This window comes from Phacochoerus africanus, chromosome 11, assembly GCF_016906955.1.
Source record: "Phacochoerus africanus isolate WHEZ1 chromosome 11, ROS_Pafr_v1, whole genome shotgun sequence".
Classification (NCBI taxonomy): Eukaryota; Metazoa; Chordata; class Mammalia; order Artiodactyla; family Suidae; genus Phacochoerus; species Phacochoerus africanus.
Genome location: NC_062554.1, coordinates 121,949,916 through 121,965,803, shown reverse-complemented (window position 1 = coordinate 121,965,803; position 15,888 = coordinate 121,949,916). Strand labels below are relative to the sequence as shown.

The 15,888-nt window shown below is 47.8% G+C and overlaps 1 protein-coding gene across 1 annotated transcript; it reads right to left on the bottom strand.

Moving 5' to 3' along the window:
- Positions 1–7,259: 7,259 nt before the first annotated feature.
- On the bottom strand, positions 7,260–9,433 carry IER5 (immediate early response 5). The gene has a single exon (XM_047752270.1). The coding sequence runs from the start codon at positions 9,194–9,196 to the stop codon at positions 8,228–8,230; it is 969 nt and encodes a 322-aa protein (XP_047608226.1). The 5' UTR covers positions 9,197–9,433; the 3' UTR covers positions 7,260–8,227.
- Positions 9,434–15,888: the final 6,455 nt, after the last annotated feature.

Sequence of the window (15,888 nt, the reverse complement as noted above, 5' to 3'; positions counted from 1 at the left end):
TCTTTTGCCTTTTTTGCCAAATTTCTTGGGGAAGAGGATTCAGCCAGAGCCTCCACATCTTTCTCTGTGCTCCCTTGATAATCGAGCTCTCTTTCCCACCTTCTACCTGAACCTCTCTCAAAATTCACCAATATTTAGTTCAGTGTTCCCATTTTCCAGGACTTCTGTTCCCCATCTCCCTGGGCAGAAGCCTGGCTCCACGCCCGCATCTCCACAAGCTGTGTTCCTGCTGACAGCGCCCTCTTCCTACTCCGGCCCCACTTTCGTGCTTCCCCTTCATTGGGTCTTTAGCTTCTGCCTGCAGAGGTTCTATTTTCGTTCAGCTTTAACGATCGGCTCTGAACTTGGCCTTGCTCCCCTCCAGAGCAGCGTAAGAAAAGACCCAGAGTCCCACGTGGCCAGAGGCCTGGTGTGAGGGAAAGAATGGCCTGAGGGTACTAAGGCTGAGTGACCTCCAGCTGAGAAGTTCACTCTTGACCCTGAGATCAGTGGAAACACCTGCTTTTTAAGCTTGCATGCAGATCACCTGGGGAATCCTGTTAAAATGCAGATAAAGTAGGTCAAGGTTGGGGCCTGAGATATTGCATTTCAGGTAAAACCCCAGATGACCCAAGCTGCTGGTCCGAGGACTGTTCATACTTTGAGGAACAAAGGGCTCGATCACACTTATCTATGGTCATATTTCCTGGGAGTTTTCTGTGTTGACTTGAGGACCAGGATCCCGTGGTTTGCGTCTGTGTATTCCCTATTGATGAGTTCCTCCTGTAAAGACTTAATTGATGGGACCCAGGGCTGAGCTGTTTATATCTTCTGGTTTTGCTTTACAAACACTAATGTATCTTCAAATCACAATTGTGAGGCAAGTGAATACTTTTTTTTTTTTTTTTTACTATAAATAGAAACCTGGAAAGATGAATGACTCTCTAAGCAGTGAGTCACATTTTCAGATTCTGGTCCACAAGTCCTGGCTCAGAGGGATCCCAGTCCAGGGTGAATTCCAGCACTGCCTCTGCTCGGGTTCTCTCTCACCCGACCCCCCACTCAGCCTCTGGACCATGTTTCCTCTTTCCTGACTGATAAACAGGAGATGCTCCGCTCTCACAGAGAAGCTCAGGAGCCTTAAGGAGCAGCAAAGCTCTGCGTGTGAGGAGGCCAGACACCTCCTGCTGAGGTGACTAAAAGGATGGGAAGCAGACAGCTGGGCCAGCCCACACACCCGAATCGCCCCCACACGGCATCTTTACAGCCGCTCTCAGCAGTGTGGACTAGGAGCGCCTTTTTAATTTTTATTTATTTTTTTAATTTGTCTTTTTTTTTTTTTGTCTTTTTAGGGCCACACCCGCAGCACATGGAGGTTCCCAGGCTAGGGGTCTAATCGGACCTACAGCTGCTGGCCTATGCCACAGCCACAGCCACACCAGATCCCAGCCACATCTGCGACCTATACCACAGCTCACAGCAAGGCTGGATCCCTAACCCACTGAGCGAAGCCAGGGATCGAACCTGCAACCTCATGGTTCCTAGTCAGATTCGTTTCTGCTGTGCCACGCTGGGGAACTCCAGGAGCACCTTTTAAAAGATATTTTGAAGAGGGAGTGGAGTTCAAGGAGAAAAACCACAGAAATCATAGAGTAATCACGACCTCGGCATAGCATCCCCTGTACTCTAAGTTCAGCTGCTGACATTGAAACTTTGCTTTCAGGGATTTCTCCCATGGCCATAAAAATAAAAGCAACTCCAGTCTCTAAAGTAGGTCACGCAGTTAGAGAGAGAGAGAGAGGGAGAGGGAACGCTCGTGCTGATAAATGCAGATGTCCTAGTACTTTCACCCTTTTCCAAACCAAAAATAAAACTTGGAAATTGTCTAAAGAAAAAGGGAGGTTGTGATGCAGCCTGAGAAAAGCCAGGGGAAAGAAAGCGGGTGGGGCTCACTCAGCCCACAGCTGACCTTGAGCTGGAGAACTTGACTCAGCGGCCATCCCCACCAAGACCACTGCAGGCCATCCCCACCCTGCAGTGTCTTTTCACAGTCCCCCCTCACTCCCTGCCCATCACCTCTGCTGCAGGATTCCAGCGGGTTATAACCACACCCACCCCCGACTGCCACCTCTGGTAACTCACTGTAAAAAGTTTCTACAAATCAATAAAAGCCCAGAGAGGGGAGGCAAGGCAAAGGGCACATTGGGATTTCTCCATCAGATCAGCCCTGTGGCTTCATTATCTGTTCTAGAAAGCGGCACAGGCAGTTTCAACAAAGGGGAGGGGAAGCTTTGTAGCCTACGTTTGGGCTCCCCTGGCTTGGCCTCTCCTTGGCCACAGCCAAGGTGGTTTTCCGTGGCTGCTCCTGTTCCAGGATGGTTACTCCCACACCCAGCCTCTGCTACTGTGATGGAGGTTGGAGGTCTGCTGAGGCACAGGGTTTGGAAGGCCAGGGATCGCAGCTGTGGCTTGATCACTGGGGTGCAGAGTCTCAGGAGACTGCAAGTCTCAAGGTCAAGACACCTGGAGTTCCTGCCGAGGCACAATGGAAACGAATCCGACTAGGAACCATGAGGTTGTGGGTTCCATTCCTAGCCTCGCTCAGTGGGTTAAGGATCTGGCGTTGCTGTGAGCTATGGTGTAGGTCGCAAATGCAGCTCATATTCTGCGTTGCTGTGGTGTAGACCAGCAGCTATAGCTCTGATTGGACCCCTAGCCTGGGAACCTCCATATATCATGGGTTTGGCCCCCAAAAAAAAGAAAAAAAAAAAAGAAAGAAAGATATCCAAACTCTACTCCTTCTTAGCTGGTGGGAGCATCCCCAATCACACCTCTTCCCTGTAGCTCAGACTCTTTCCAGGCAGACAATAAAAGTTAGTGCCTTCCAAAGAGGATGGAGGGAAGGGGAACTTAGACCCAGGCAGACAGAGACAGAAGGACAAAACAACTACAGCGTTGAAGAAAGTATTTGTGCCACAAAGGGCAGGATGATGCTGTGACTGGCTTGAAAGGAAAAACCAAACACTTGTGGAGCAATTTGGAGAAAAACTCCACGGCTGGTATCCTGGATTCAGGAAAGGTATCAAGTGTGGGGAGTAGCCTGAGGAAATCCTGCCTTTGGAGACAACTTCAGGGCTGTGAGCAGAGGGAACCTGATGGCTAAGTTTTCCCTTAGAGAAAGCAAGTTTCCAACAGCTGCTTTGTCCCAAGGCTTGAGAGGTCCAATGAATTGAAGAATAAGCGGATGGGAACACGTGGCTTTGGTACATCCCCGAGTTCCAGAAAAAAACACAGAGGAGCCATGCCTTGGCATCTAGGGGAATGACTGGGCTGGGACAGCCTGGCAGAAGCCCAGTCGTGAAAGCCCAGCGAGAAAGCAGAGGGCTGGGATCAGGTCTCTTTTGGTGCCTACTGTGCAGAAAAGGGGAAGCTGAGTCTCTCCCTCATCCTGGAAGCTAGGGATGTGGCTTATCACACAGACAATAGAGATGTCTTGTGACCAGGTCCCAGAAAACTTGATGCTATAAAATGAGTCCAATCTACCCACAAATATCAACAGGCCTAGTTTATGCCAGCGCCCTAAGAGAATCGCCCGCTGAAGGTGCTCGGAAGCGATGACAGAAACCAGCCCTTCTTCCTGCAGCTCTCCAGAGCTGACAACCAAGAAGTGAGCAGCTTCCAGCGGTGGAGGCCGCTGCTGGTCAGCAGAGGGGGGAGACAGAGAGGCCCTTTCCCGAGTCCTGTCCCTAGAGGCTCCTCCCTCCCTGCTTGTAGGATTCCAGGAGGTCTGAGACAAACCCCAGGACACAGTCCAGCAAAGACGCTTTGGGCTCTATTCCTCTGGGAGACAGCGATTGCCAGAGAGATAGTTTATTGTCAAAACCCTCACTCCCACTGGGGCCGGGGAGTGGTGGCAGGCATTGGAGCAGCAAAGAGGACTTCGACTAGGTGTGTGTCCTCTCACACTTTGTGTTCTCATATATTCTCTTCCCTGGCAGGCCCTGGAGAAGTGTTACTGAAAAACTCCCAGGGCTGTGAGTGAAATTCACAATGATTCCCAACATCGCCTCTACTTCTACTGTATTTTTCCTCCCAAGGCTTTCCAGTGGCAGCATTTTAAATCTGAACAATGGTTCAAAGGCTGAGAGACAAACTGCTCATTACTGGAAAGAGTGCCAGGAGTCCTGGGAAGCAGAGCTCACTCCCCACCAGAGTTCCCCACCTAATCGTAATGGCTTCTTTCATAGTCATGGGAAGGTTGGATCAGCGTTTCTTTTCATTCTTGTCTTCTTTCGGTAACTGCTGGGATCAAAGCAGGGCTAGGAGAATAAAAAATTCACAAATAGGACAAGAATAAAATATTTAAGGCAAAAGATTAGAAGTTCTTTGGTTATTCAGTGAACTGAACTAACTCTACTTTAAAAAAAAGAAGTATAAGGAAATAAATGTCCATCAAACTCCATGTCACAGTAGGTAGCAGCCTTTTGACCCCATCTCACAGGCTCTAAGCTGAGTTGTCAGGCCTAGCGAGTTGAAGACGCTCGGACTAATCCAGTGATAAGATGGAGTTTTGTCATTATGAATTCTGAGCCTGATATTTCCTATTGGCTTGATTCGGAGACACATTCTACCAAAGCTGTTCGGTGGCCCATTCCCTTCCACTTCTCCTCCCCAAATCCAATCAGTGGTAAATGGTAGGAATGCAAGTTATTGTTACTCCACTAGGTGCCTTAGGGCAAAGCCAGTTACTTCGGAGGGGCAGTTCAAGCTGTCCAGCTTTCCATCATTCGTTCTTCTCCCCAGTGATAATTCATGGTTTCTGAGAAGGAAGACAGGCTTAAAAAGACAGTTGAGACGTCTTGTACTAAAACTTACCACCTTTATTCACTATCTGTGTGATCTTCTTGGAGTACTTGTCAAAAAGCACTTTCAATATCTGGTTTTCATATGACGGTCAAAAAATTTTTCTTTCTGGACCAGACCTCAGGTTAATTTGATCAAAATCTTAGTCCCTCCTAGAGTGGTCAAAGAAATGGTTAGGTACCAAAACTATGGTTCGTTTCTAGTCACACTGAATCTGATTTAGTTGTGTGTTGATAACCCCATCCTGGCACTGGGCAGTCTCTTTTCCAGGACCTATCAATTAACACAGCTTAAGAAACCTTCTATGCCCAAGCAATTCAGGCTAAAAATAACTCTGTGGGCTATTTTTTTCTCTAGGCATCCACAGAAAACATTTGTATGTCAACAAGGTCTTGCTCCTTGAGTGTTTTCACTCCTGCTTACTCCTCCCTGAAAGCAGAGCTGTTTGATACAATCAGGAAAGTCACAGGGTTGGTGTGAGACATACAGAACAGCAAAACTGTTCTGACTAAGCTCTATGGACTGCCACGTGCCCAGAGAAAAGCAAGAATAAAAGAACCCAAAATTTTCGCATAGGACAATTTTAAAATAGACTCTGCTTCCCTTTCTTACAAATATATATAATTCTTTGACTCTAATGGATCTGATATATACACAGAACTTCTACATTAGCAACTAAAATTGAGTGCTTACCATGTATGAGGTACTTTAGGGGCATCAACATTAATTATCACCTTATGAGGTGGGTACAGTTATCTCAATTTCATATCTGAAAAAACTGAGGCACAAAGAGATGAAGTAAACTATCCAGGGTCCCTCAGCTAATAAGTGGTAGATGCAAGAAGTGTGGCTTCAGAGTCCAGCTCTCACCATGACATACTGCCCCTGTGACAAAACAAACAAAAAACCAAACAAAAAAAAGATCTTTTCTGATTTCCTACAAAGCTATAGTTCCCTAACGATCAAATATGTCCATGTACCCTCTCTAAATGAAGCAGACTCATGGTCCCATGGTTCATCCCAATGTGAAAACAAAGATCGATGGGAATTTTCACCTCATCCAAAATAACTCTCTTAAACACACCAAATGTTACCCTCTTTCAAACATAAAAATGTACTGAGATAGCTGTTCGGGCATAATAATTACTTTCTAGCAACAGGAAATGTTTGCAAAATGAAGGTCCTGGACACCTTCAGTTTAAGCAGTCAGCACTCAATGGATCTCTGGAGGCTGTAACAGAATTTAAGTAGATAATCTCTGAAAGAAAAACTAGTCAATTTTAACAAGACCCTGATTACAGAATGTTTAATTCTATACATAGTATTTATGGCGATGAAGCATAAAGTAGAAAGCTCCTTAGGCTTAATGGATCACTAACAGATTTATAAAAATATCAAAACACTGGCCTACTCAGCTATGACAAAAGTTCACGTAATCAGGACTTATCCATATGCCTCTCCTTTTGCTCAAAAGCCACAATACTTTCTTAAAATGTTCTCAATCTTTCCTCAATTTCTCCCCTCTTAAACTCCCAATGTATTCATAAGCTGTTTAGACCAATTCCATCCTTTAAAGTACTAGCAACCATATTTTATGACACCATTCTCTAGTTGATTTCCTTCTGATATAAATTCAAATATTGTATATTTCACCTTAGACAAAAAAAACTCTTAAATGTAGCAACTGTAGTAAAAAAAAAAAAAATCAATGGATGACTTGGCTGTCATCACCTAAGTGTTTACCATGACCCAAACACTGATGTCACCATTTGGTGACAAAAGTGAACCAGATTTTGATAAGTTGAAATTGCCTAGCCCTCCTTCCTTACCCAGTTTGACACAAGCAATTTCCATTTACGAATGCATTTACTTTCTACAGATGTAATTAAAAAAAATTTTCAAGCATTGACAATTCCATCCTGACATCCACTGGAATGCAGAGAGTAGACATGACCAGCTGGGCAAGTCAGTCTCCTCAGCTTCCCTCACGTCAGGTTTTTTTCAGTAGCAAAAGATGACCCATGTTGTATAACAGGAAACGAAGAGTATTAATGAGAAACATTTTTGTGGATGGGAAGGGCTTCACAGGTTGGCACTTAGGTTAATTTAATATTAGACACTGTCAGATTGGGCTGTAAAAAATCAAATCCCCTGACTTTAGAAAAGGCAGGTGCAGTGGCAGGTTTCAAGAAACTGGCAGCCCACTGACATTAGTGTCTAACAGGAGTCCTTTGATGTAGGGGAGAAATCTTAAACGTGTTGCTTCTGATACTTAAGAAGTCAACAAACAAGGTCCCCAGTCTGTCCACGACTGGTATTAAGAACCACACCTTCAATTTTCCAGCCAGAGCACAATTCCCCTCCGCCCACATCCCTCCCAAACCAGACAGGTGATTCCAGACAAGGAGACAGTGAAGTTGCTTCAAAATATTTAATACGTGTTAGACACGTAAAGTTACATTTTTATACAAAAATCAATACAACGAAGGAGAAAATACTGTACAAAAACCTTGTCAGCTCCCCCAACCTTTATACAACAAAGACTGGAGTCACTATCTACAAAACCATAACGTCTTTCCACTTAGGGCTTCTGTCTGTAAACTTTGTTTCCTTAAACACTTTTTAAAAGCACTGTGTAGTAGTTCTGATCTAGAGATTTTACAAAATAAATCTTTTCTCTATAAGCTCCATATTTCCAAGCTTGATCTCTTCTGTGAAGTGCATCAGGCTTTTTTCCCCCCTGTGGGGAAAACAAGGGCCGCTAACATTCCCCTTTTCCAGAGTAATCACAGGGTATAAACGCTTCTTCAGAGAGCAAGGTGGGGAGGGAGAGAAATAATACACGTTTCTACTCCAGACGAAATCCCTCCAAGTCGTAGGAAATCCTGTGAGGAAACGCCACTCCTGGCCCCGGTGCGGTGCTAGCTTTCATGTGAAGGGTGTGTGTAAAGTCCCTTCCTCCCCCGAGAACGAACGGGGAACTCCCCGGGGCCCGGCCTTTTGAGCCGCTTCCTTCTCCGCGCTGCGGGCAGAGGAAAGTCCCTGTCTGCCCCCAGTCCCCTACGCCCCGGGGAAGGCGTGTGGCATTCGGGGGGGACAAAGTAGTCTCAATTCAACAAGACAAAGTGACATACACAGACACAAAAGTCCACGATCGTCCTCTTCCAATAAGCCCCGTACTCCCGAGTCTCAAAAGCAGACCCGGGAGGCACGGCCCAGCCGGCCGCCAAGCTCAAGGGCAGTCTGTGCCGCCCGGCGGCACCCGATCTCCCCCTCGCGCTCGGCGCCGACGGTCTCGGGGGCGTCCTCGCAGCCGGGAGGGGCCCAGCCCTCTCGTCGCGACGCCCGCTGCTCAACCTCCTTCCCGGACGGAGACCCCGGGGGCTCAGAAGGCTACGATGGCAGTGCTCCAAGGGTTAATGTCTCTCAGCACCGGCTTATCGCAGCAGATCTGCCCCGGCTCGGCGGTTTCCGGACCGCTCTCCTCTCCCTCCGCTTCCTCCCGGCCGCCCCCGGGGCTTTTCCGTAAGAGTCCTGAGAAGCTGGAACCGAAGATGCTAATGAGGTTGGCCACGTTACCGGTCTCCATCTCCTCTTCCTCCTCCGCGGCCGCCCCGCCCGCCTGTTCCTCTAAGTTCCGGCGGGGTTTCTTGAGCGGGGTCGAGCCGGGCACCGGGCAGCCCGCCGGGCCGCCACCCACCCCCGCCGCGCCGCGCTTCCTGGGGCAGAGGGGGGGAGGCGCGGGAGGCTCGTCCCCGGCCGGACGCGGCGCGCGGCAGCCGTCCACGCGGGGGTAAGCGCTCGGCGTGTCCTCGTCCCCCGGGGGACAGCCGCAGGGGTGGCGTGCTGCCCGGGGCCCCGCGGGGAAGACGTCCGAGGCTCCAGCGGGGCCCCCGGCCCCTACGACCGCTGTGTCTCGCGGTCCCTCCACGCGGCGCCAGGCAGCTTCCGCCGCCTCCGCCTCTCGGCCCTGAAGAGTGTCCCCGGCGCCCGGCTCCGTGGCAGCGGGCTCCGCGTCATCCGCCCGTGGCACTTCTGGGATGGCAGGGCGCTCCGGCTGCGGCTCAGGCTCTGGCCAGGCGGCTCGGGCAGCCGGCGGGGGCGGCTCCCCCCAGCCCGCGGGTGGCCCGGCTGCCGGCTCCCCTGGCTGCTGCGGCGGCGCCGGGACCCCGGGGTGGCCGGTCAGGTAGAGGCCGGGGCACGGGTCGCTCAGGTAGACTTGGCGGGCACTGCGGAGCACCAGCGAGACCAGCAGGTTCTTGTGCAGCTTGATGCCGCCGCGCTGGACCCGCGAGTTGTAGATCTTGCCCAGGGAGATGCTGACGATGCGGTGAGCCTCCAGCTTGAACTCCATCCTGCCTCCCCTTTCCCAGGGCTGGCGCGGGGGTGAGGGGGGTGAACCCTAGCCCACGTTCCGAAGCTGAGACGGAAACGAGAGGCGTCAACAAGTTCGTCGCCTCGGGGGCTGACCCTCGATTTCTTCTGACTCCGAAGAGAAACGACTCTGGCAACACACTCTCTCTTGCTCCCGCGCCCTCCCCACTACAGACCAACAGCCAGTTTCGGGTCCGGTCGCTAACTGAGGGCCTCCCGGCCGCCAGGCGCCTTATAAAGGCGCCTCAATAGCCAATCGCGAAGGGCCGCCAACCGTTCCGGGGCCGGTCGGCGCGCCCTCGTGCGCCGCGCGCGGCCAATCGGAGACCGAGGAGGGGCGCGGGGGCCATTCGAACGTTAGTCCCGCGGAGTAGGGTCTTAAAGGGGGCGACGCGCGCCACTCGCCGACCGCCTAGTCCAGGCCAGTTCTCTGAGCGTGGTTGACGGAGAGCAGGGGGTGTTCTTGGTTCGTAAAGATGCTGGCTTGTGTGCTGCTCGCCAGAACCAAGGCGAACTAACCTTTCAGACTTTCATCTGAGTATGGCGGTGGACTTTGCTCTGCTTCCCTAATCAGCCGAATCCTTCCCTGATCAGCCCTCCTCCCTCTCCCGCCACTGTTTCCTAGGCGGCACACACCTGTAAGCTACCCGGCAGAAATGCGATGACGGCAAAACGCGGCAAAGGATACCCTTATACTAATAGCGTTACTACAAGATATTAATTTTGGGTAAGTCCCCTGCCTCCAAGAGGCACAAGCATTCTTGAGCACTTGTCAATTTAGGCTCTGAAGACAGAAAAGGGGGGTTCTAAAAGTTCCAGGAGTTCCAGTCGTGTCTCAGCAGTAACGAACCGAACTAGTATCCATGAAGAGGAAGTTCGATCCCTGGCCACGGTCAGTGGGTTAGGATCCAGCGTTGTCATGAGCTGTGGTGTAGATTGCAGACGCGGCTGGGATCTGGAGTCGCTATGGCCGTGGGGTAGGCCGGCAGCTGTAGCTCCAATTCAACCCCTAGCCTGGAAACTTCCATATGCCGCAGGTGCGGCCCTCAAAAGCAAAGATAAATTAAATAAATAAGAAAATAAAAGTCCCCACATTTCTGACTTCTTATCAAGGCTTTGTGTCTAGGAACAAAGTTTTTGGTTCTCCACTAAAGCTAGCCTACCACTTTGTTCTTTAGATTCTAGAACCAACGCAGTTGTTACATCAGTTGCAATGAAAAATAGTACAAGTTCTCCACAATGATTTTTCCTGAACAGGAGGACTGACAAAGTCCACCCTTGGAAAAATCTAACAAGTTCTAAAAATACAAATAGAGAAGTCCTGTGTTCCCAACATGATGTCATTATTTTATTTTGTGTCAAGGTAAAACCATAGGGGAAGAGTGTTCTGGAATTTTCTGGTCAGTCAACAACTTACACCACAGGATTGTCCAGGGTCCTAGACTGGGTTCCTGGAGAGTCAGTTAAAGTTAGTCCCACCAAAACTCCACCACAGACCTGACCTGCCTGAGGACTCTGGGTAAATAACCTCAGGATCCTTTAGTTTCTCCAGTTCTGAAAAGGAGAAATTACATACACAATCTGCTCTATTATGCAGTGTCTTCTGATAAAAGACAACTCGCAGCCACAATCTGAATCATAAAACTAAACAGATTAGAGTTTTCTTGGAGTCCATGTGGAACATTGGCCTGATCTTGCACTAGGGCTTGGCCAAGTGGAGTGTTTAGTTAGAAATACTAGTGAAAGGGGGTCTTGATTATAGCCAATTGACAATCTAGAAGCCTCCAAATGATGTGATCCCTCAGGTAATTATCTATTCCCACAACTTAATGAAATGATGACACTAGTCCCTGAGACCCAGAGTTGCTCCTCTCTAGCAAAGAGAGAAAGAAGGAGATAAAATAATAACATAAATAATTACAAAAAGCAAGTTGCATGTTTTGAGTAATAGCATGAGAGGAGTTCCTGTCATGGCTCAGTAGTTAACGAATCTAAACTAACTAGGAACCATGAGGTTGCAGGTTCGATTCCTGGCCTCGCTCAGTGGGTTAAGGATCTGGCATCACCGTGAGCTGTGGGGTAGGTCACAGACGTGGCTCAGGTCCCATGTTGCTGTGGCTCTGGTGTAGGCCGGCGGCTACAGCTCCAATTAGACCCCTAGGCTGGGGACCTCCATGTGCCACAGCTGCGGCCCTAGAAAAGACCAAAAAAAAGAAAAAAAAAAGCATGAGAAATTTTTTCTTCTATTTTCTTTCTTTGAGAGCTAGTTGTCACTATAAAACACTAACAGCGCAGGCTCTGAAGACAAGCTTCCCGAATTGGAATGCCAGCTCTACTTTTTACTTGCTATGTGACCTTTGGAAAATTACTTCACTTCCCTGTGCCTTGGTCTTTTTAAATTTTAAAATAGAGATGATAATAATAGTGCTTACTGCACTCTCAGCATATGGAGGTTCCCAGGCTAGGGGTCCAGTCGGAGCTACAGCTGCCGGCCTATGCCACAGCCCCAGCAACGCAGGATCTGAGCCACGTCTGTGACCCACACCATAGCTCTTAGCAACGCCAGAGCCTTAACCCACTGAGTGAAGCCAGGGATTGAACCCAAAACCTCATGGTTCCTAGTCGGATTCATTTCTGCTGTGCCAGGATGGGAACTCTACCTCTTAGAGCTTTTGTGAGGATAAAGTAAGGTAACACGTGCAAAGCCTGATGTATATTAAACTATCAATGTATGTTAGTTATAGGAACACGACACACCTCATGTAATCTTGGGGTGGAAGAAGAGTCTGGAGAAGGAAGGAACATAGATGGGAGAAAGAAATTGTATTTGAGGAGGTCATTGAAAAAACCCCATGCAGGGTCCACAAGTTCCAAGCAGCAAGAGCAACAGAGCCCGCGGTAGGCAACACCTCATTGGTAGAGGTGCCAGCACCCATAGTAAGTGGGAGAGGCTGGAAACAGAGGCTGGGGCTACATAAGAGTGGGTCTAAAAAAAAAAAAGAAAGAAAGAAAAAAAAAAAGAGTGGGTCTATGGATGCCTGAATGAGGAGGAGATAGGACCTCCTACAAGGAGCTACTAGAAGTTGTTGAGTAAGGAAATCACAGAATGGATTCTTGTTTCCATGACTAATTGAAGGCTAAGTATTATTATTGGATGATTGCAGAGCTTATATTGTCTTAATTTTTGTTCGTTTGTTTGTTTTTGGCTGTGCCAACAGCATGCAGAAGTTCCCGGGCCAGGGATCGAACCTACGCTACAGCAGAGACCTCAGCCATGGCAGTGACAATGCCGAATCCTTAACTACTAGGCCACCAGGGAACTCCTGTGTTACCTTAAATGGAGTCTAGTCTGTATGAAAACAGTGCAGACGTGCTATGGATTATGCACACAATAGCTCAGTGAGAGGTAACAATGGGTGAGAAGTGAATGAGTGAAGTAATTTAACGGCACCGTATCTACCTTTCAATGTTAGGACATTTGGAATTTCTTTTGGTTGAAATTACTTTACAGAAGTGATCCTGAATTCTTGAGGAGCAAAGCCCTGTGAACATACAGTATTAGCACTTGTATGTGAGTAATGCTCTTGCTCTTCTGGGAACCGACAAATCCGCTTTTCAACTTTTTCTCTCTCACTCTTCTGGCGTATTTTACATCTTTTTTTTTCTTGGCGGCTTGAGGACTATAGAATTTCTTTATCTCCAAATAGCATTCGACTAAGGGTGGGTACCAAAACCTGCTTGTCTTTTCTTCTCCTCCCCATTTCCTTTCTGAAACTATTACAGCCCCACCCTCTGTCTTGTCCTGAATTTTGTATGTTGGCTCAGAGAAACTTAGGTTGTTTTTATGGTCATCTTTGTCATGCTTCATCTGCTTTAATACTCCAAATTCCCTCAATAAGTGGAACACTTCAAACTCACTAGAATGAGCATAGTAACCCTCTCAAGCCACATAATGAGAAAACACCACCACATAAAACCCTGGACCTGCCCTGTTCAATACTGCAGGCCCTAGGCCAAGGTGGCGAATGCACCTGAGGAATTGAATTTTAATTTTGATTTCACTCAAATGCAACAACTGGTATTCCAGTCGTGGCTCAGATGGGTAAGAACCTGACTGGGTCAATTCCTGGCCTCGATCAGTGGGTTAAGCATCTAGCATTGCCACAAGCTGTAGGGTGGGTCACAGATGGGGCTCGGATCCCCCGTGGCTGTGGTGTAGGCCGGCAGCTGCAGCTCCAATTCAACCCCAAGCTTGGGAACCTCCATATGCCAACGGTACAGCTGTAAAAAGAAAAAAAAAATCTTAACAACTGGAACAGGATAAAATCCTTTTCCTGAAACCCAGCTGTACTATGTAGTATTTGTGAAGTTTGAAAATTTAGCATCCGAATTGATTCTATAATTGTAAAATATATAGATTTTGAAGACAGTATCAATGAGAGAATGTAAAATATCTCATTAATGTTTTTAAGAATGGTTATGTGTTGAAATAATACAATTTTGGGTATATTGGGTTAAATAAAATATATATATTTTTTGCTATATAAAGTTAACCTGTTTCTTTTCACCTGTGTGGCTCAAATTGCATTTTTGTTGGACCACACTGCCCTGGGGGTCATAAAGAGACAGGGGGGTGTGGACATATAGATATGCATGAGCATATTGTGAGCAATTAACAAATGTCCTTGATTAGTGAAGAGGGAGAGCAGAGGAAAGATAAAGTGAAAAGGAAGTGAAAAGCATGAAACACTTAGATGGCTTTAGTTGAGGAGAAAATCAAAGAAAAATGTAAAAAAACAGAGCTAACTGGCCAGAAGAAAGTTCTTTCTAGAACTGAGAAGTGGCCACAAAGATAGAGAAGCTCAATTCTACTTATCCGAATGTGATAACAGAAATTAGCACTTTTTTTTTTTTGTGGTCTTTTTGCCTTTTCTAGGGCTGCTTCCCGAGGCATATGGAGGTTCCCAGGCTAGGGGTCTAATCGGAGCTCTAGCCGCTGGCCTACACCAGAGCCACAGCAACACGGGATCTGAGCCACATCTGCAACCCACACCACAGCTCACAGCAACACCGGATCCTTAACCCACTGAGCAAGGCCAGGGATCAAACCCACAACCTCATGGTTCCTAGTCAGATTCATTAACCACTGAGCCACAGGGACTCCTAGCACAATATTATTTTTAAATTCAAATTACAAACATGCAGGAATTCCCTGGTGGCCTAGAGGTTAAGGATTCAGCATTGTCACTGCTGTGGCTCAGATTCCATCCCAGGCCTGGTACCTCCAGGGCAGCCAAACAACAACAACCCCCCCACCCCACCCCAAACGAACAAACAGAAACAAAAACCAAACATGCACACTTCAGTTTCAGAGAGAAGTATTCACTTGGACAGCATTATCCTTGTGTGCTCCTAGGGCGCACTGATTCTTTTCTGTTCTGAAGTCCACTGGGAGTTGTAGGACCATTTGTTTTCAGTGTGCCCTTTTCCTGCACAAAAACCTTCAGTGGTTCCCCATGACCTTTATGGCAAAAATCCAATCCTCTGGCCTAATCTCCACAATACACTGTCAAAGACAAACAGCATGGAATGGAACGGGGAAAGGAGCCTGGCATCTCACCAGCTGTGTGTGGGCAGATTTGCAGGTGGTCCTTCCTTATCTTGTAGAATGGGGCAGTTGGATGAAATCACTGGTCCTCAAACGATGGCTGCACATTAGAAGCACCTGGGGAGCCTTTAAATATCAAGTCCCCCAGGCCTCACTCCAGATGCCTTAAATCAGAATCTCCGGAGTGAGACCCAGGCAGCGGAATTGTTTAAAGCTCTGTAGGTGATTACAATGTACAGCCAAGTTTGAAAACCAGGGGCCTAGCTGATTGCTCTAGGATCATTTCAGTTCTAAAATTCTATGATTATATGAATCTAAACAAATCTTTCTACCCTTCTATTACCCTGAGCAGCACAGATGCCCCACTCTTCCCCACCTGGACAGGTGTAGTCAAAAGTGTATGTCTCACCTCCTGCTTCCTCAACAGAAGACCCTCTCCCCTCTGGCTCAAATGCTGCACCCCCCCCCCCCCAGGAAGGCTTCCATGCCCACGGGTGTCTACAGTGTGTTCTCTAGGGCATGCCCACTCTCTCGTAACCTGTTGTTTGTTACTTAAAGCCACAATACCACTTGTTATCTTAGTCCCTTTTATTTGTTCTATATTTTATTTACTCTCATTTATTTAACTTTGATGTGGTATGTATTTCTTATTTCCAGTGACATGATGAAGTGCTGAGAGATGCTACATTACACTGTTTTTTTGCATCCTGCCTCTGCTACACACAGAACCCCAAATACTGCCACGTGCATATCGAAGGGCACTATTTGATAAACAGATTAATGGGTTCCCCAAATCTTAGGCTAAAATTTCAAACACAACTAACTAGAGGGGACACAAGAATACCTGACAAATTATTCAAGTGGCAATGTTCACCAAACTATCATGGCAAATACATTTTATCTTACCCTAGGAGTTCCCATTGTGGTGCAGTGGAAATGAATCCAACTAGGAACCATGAGGTTTGGGGTTCGATCCCTGGCCTCCCTCAGTGGGTAAAGGATCCGGCGTTGCCATGAGCTGTGATGTAGGTTGCAGACGAGGCTCGATCTGGCGTTGCTGTGGC

What these genes read in the sequence shown, in the direction of transcription:
- IER5 (XM_047752270.1), bottom strand. Translation starts at nt 9,196, where the DNA reads ATGGAGTTCAAGCTGGAGGCTCACCGCATCGTCAGCATCTCCCTGGGC.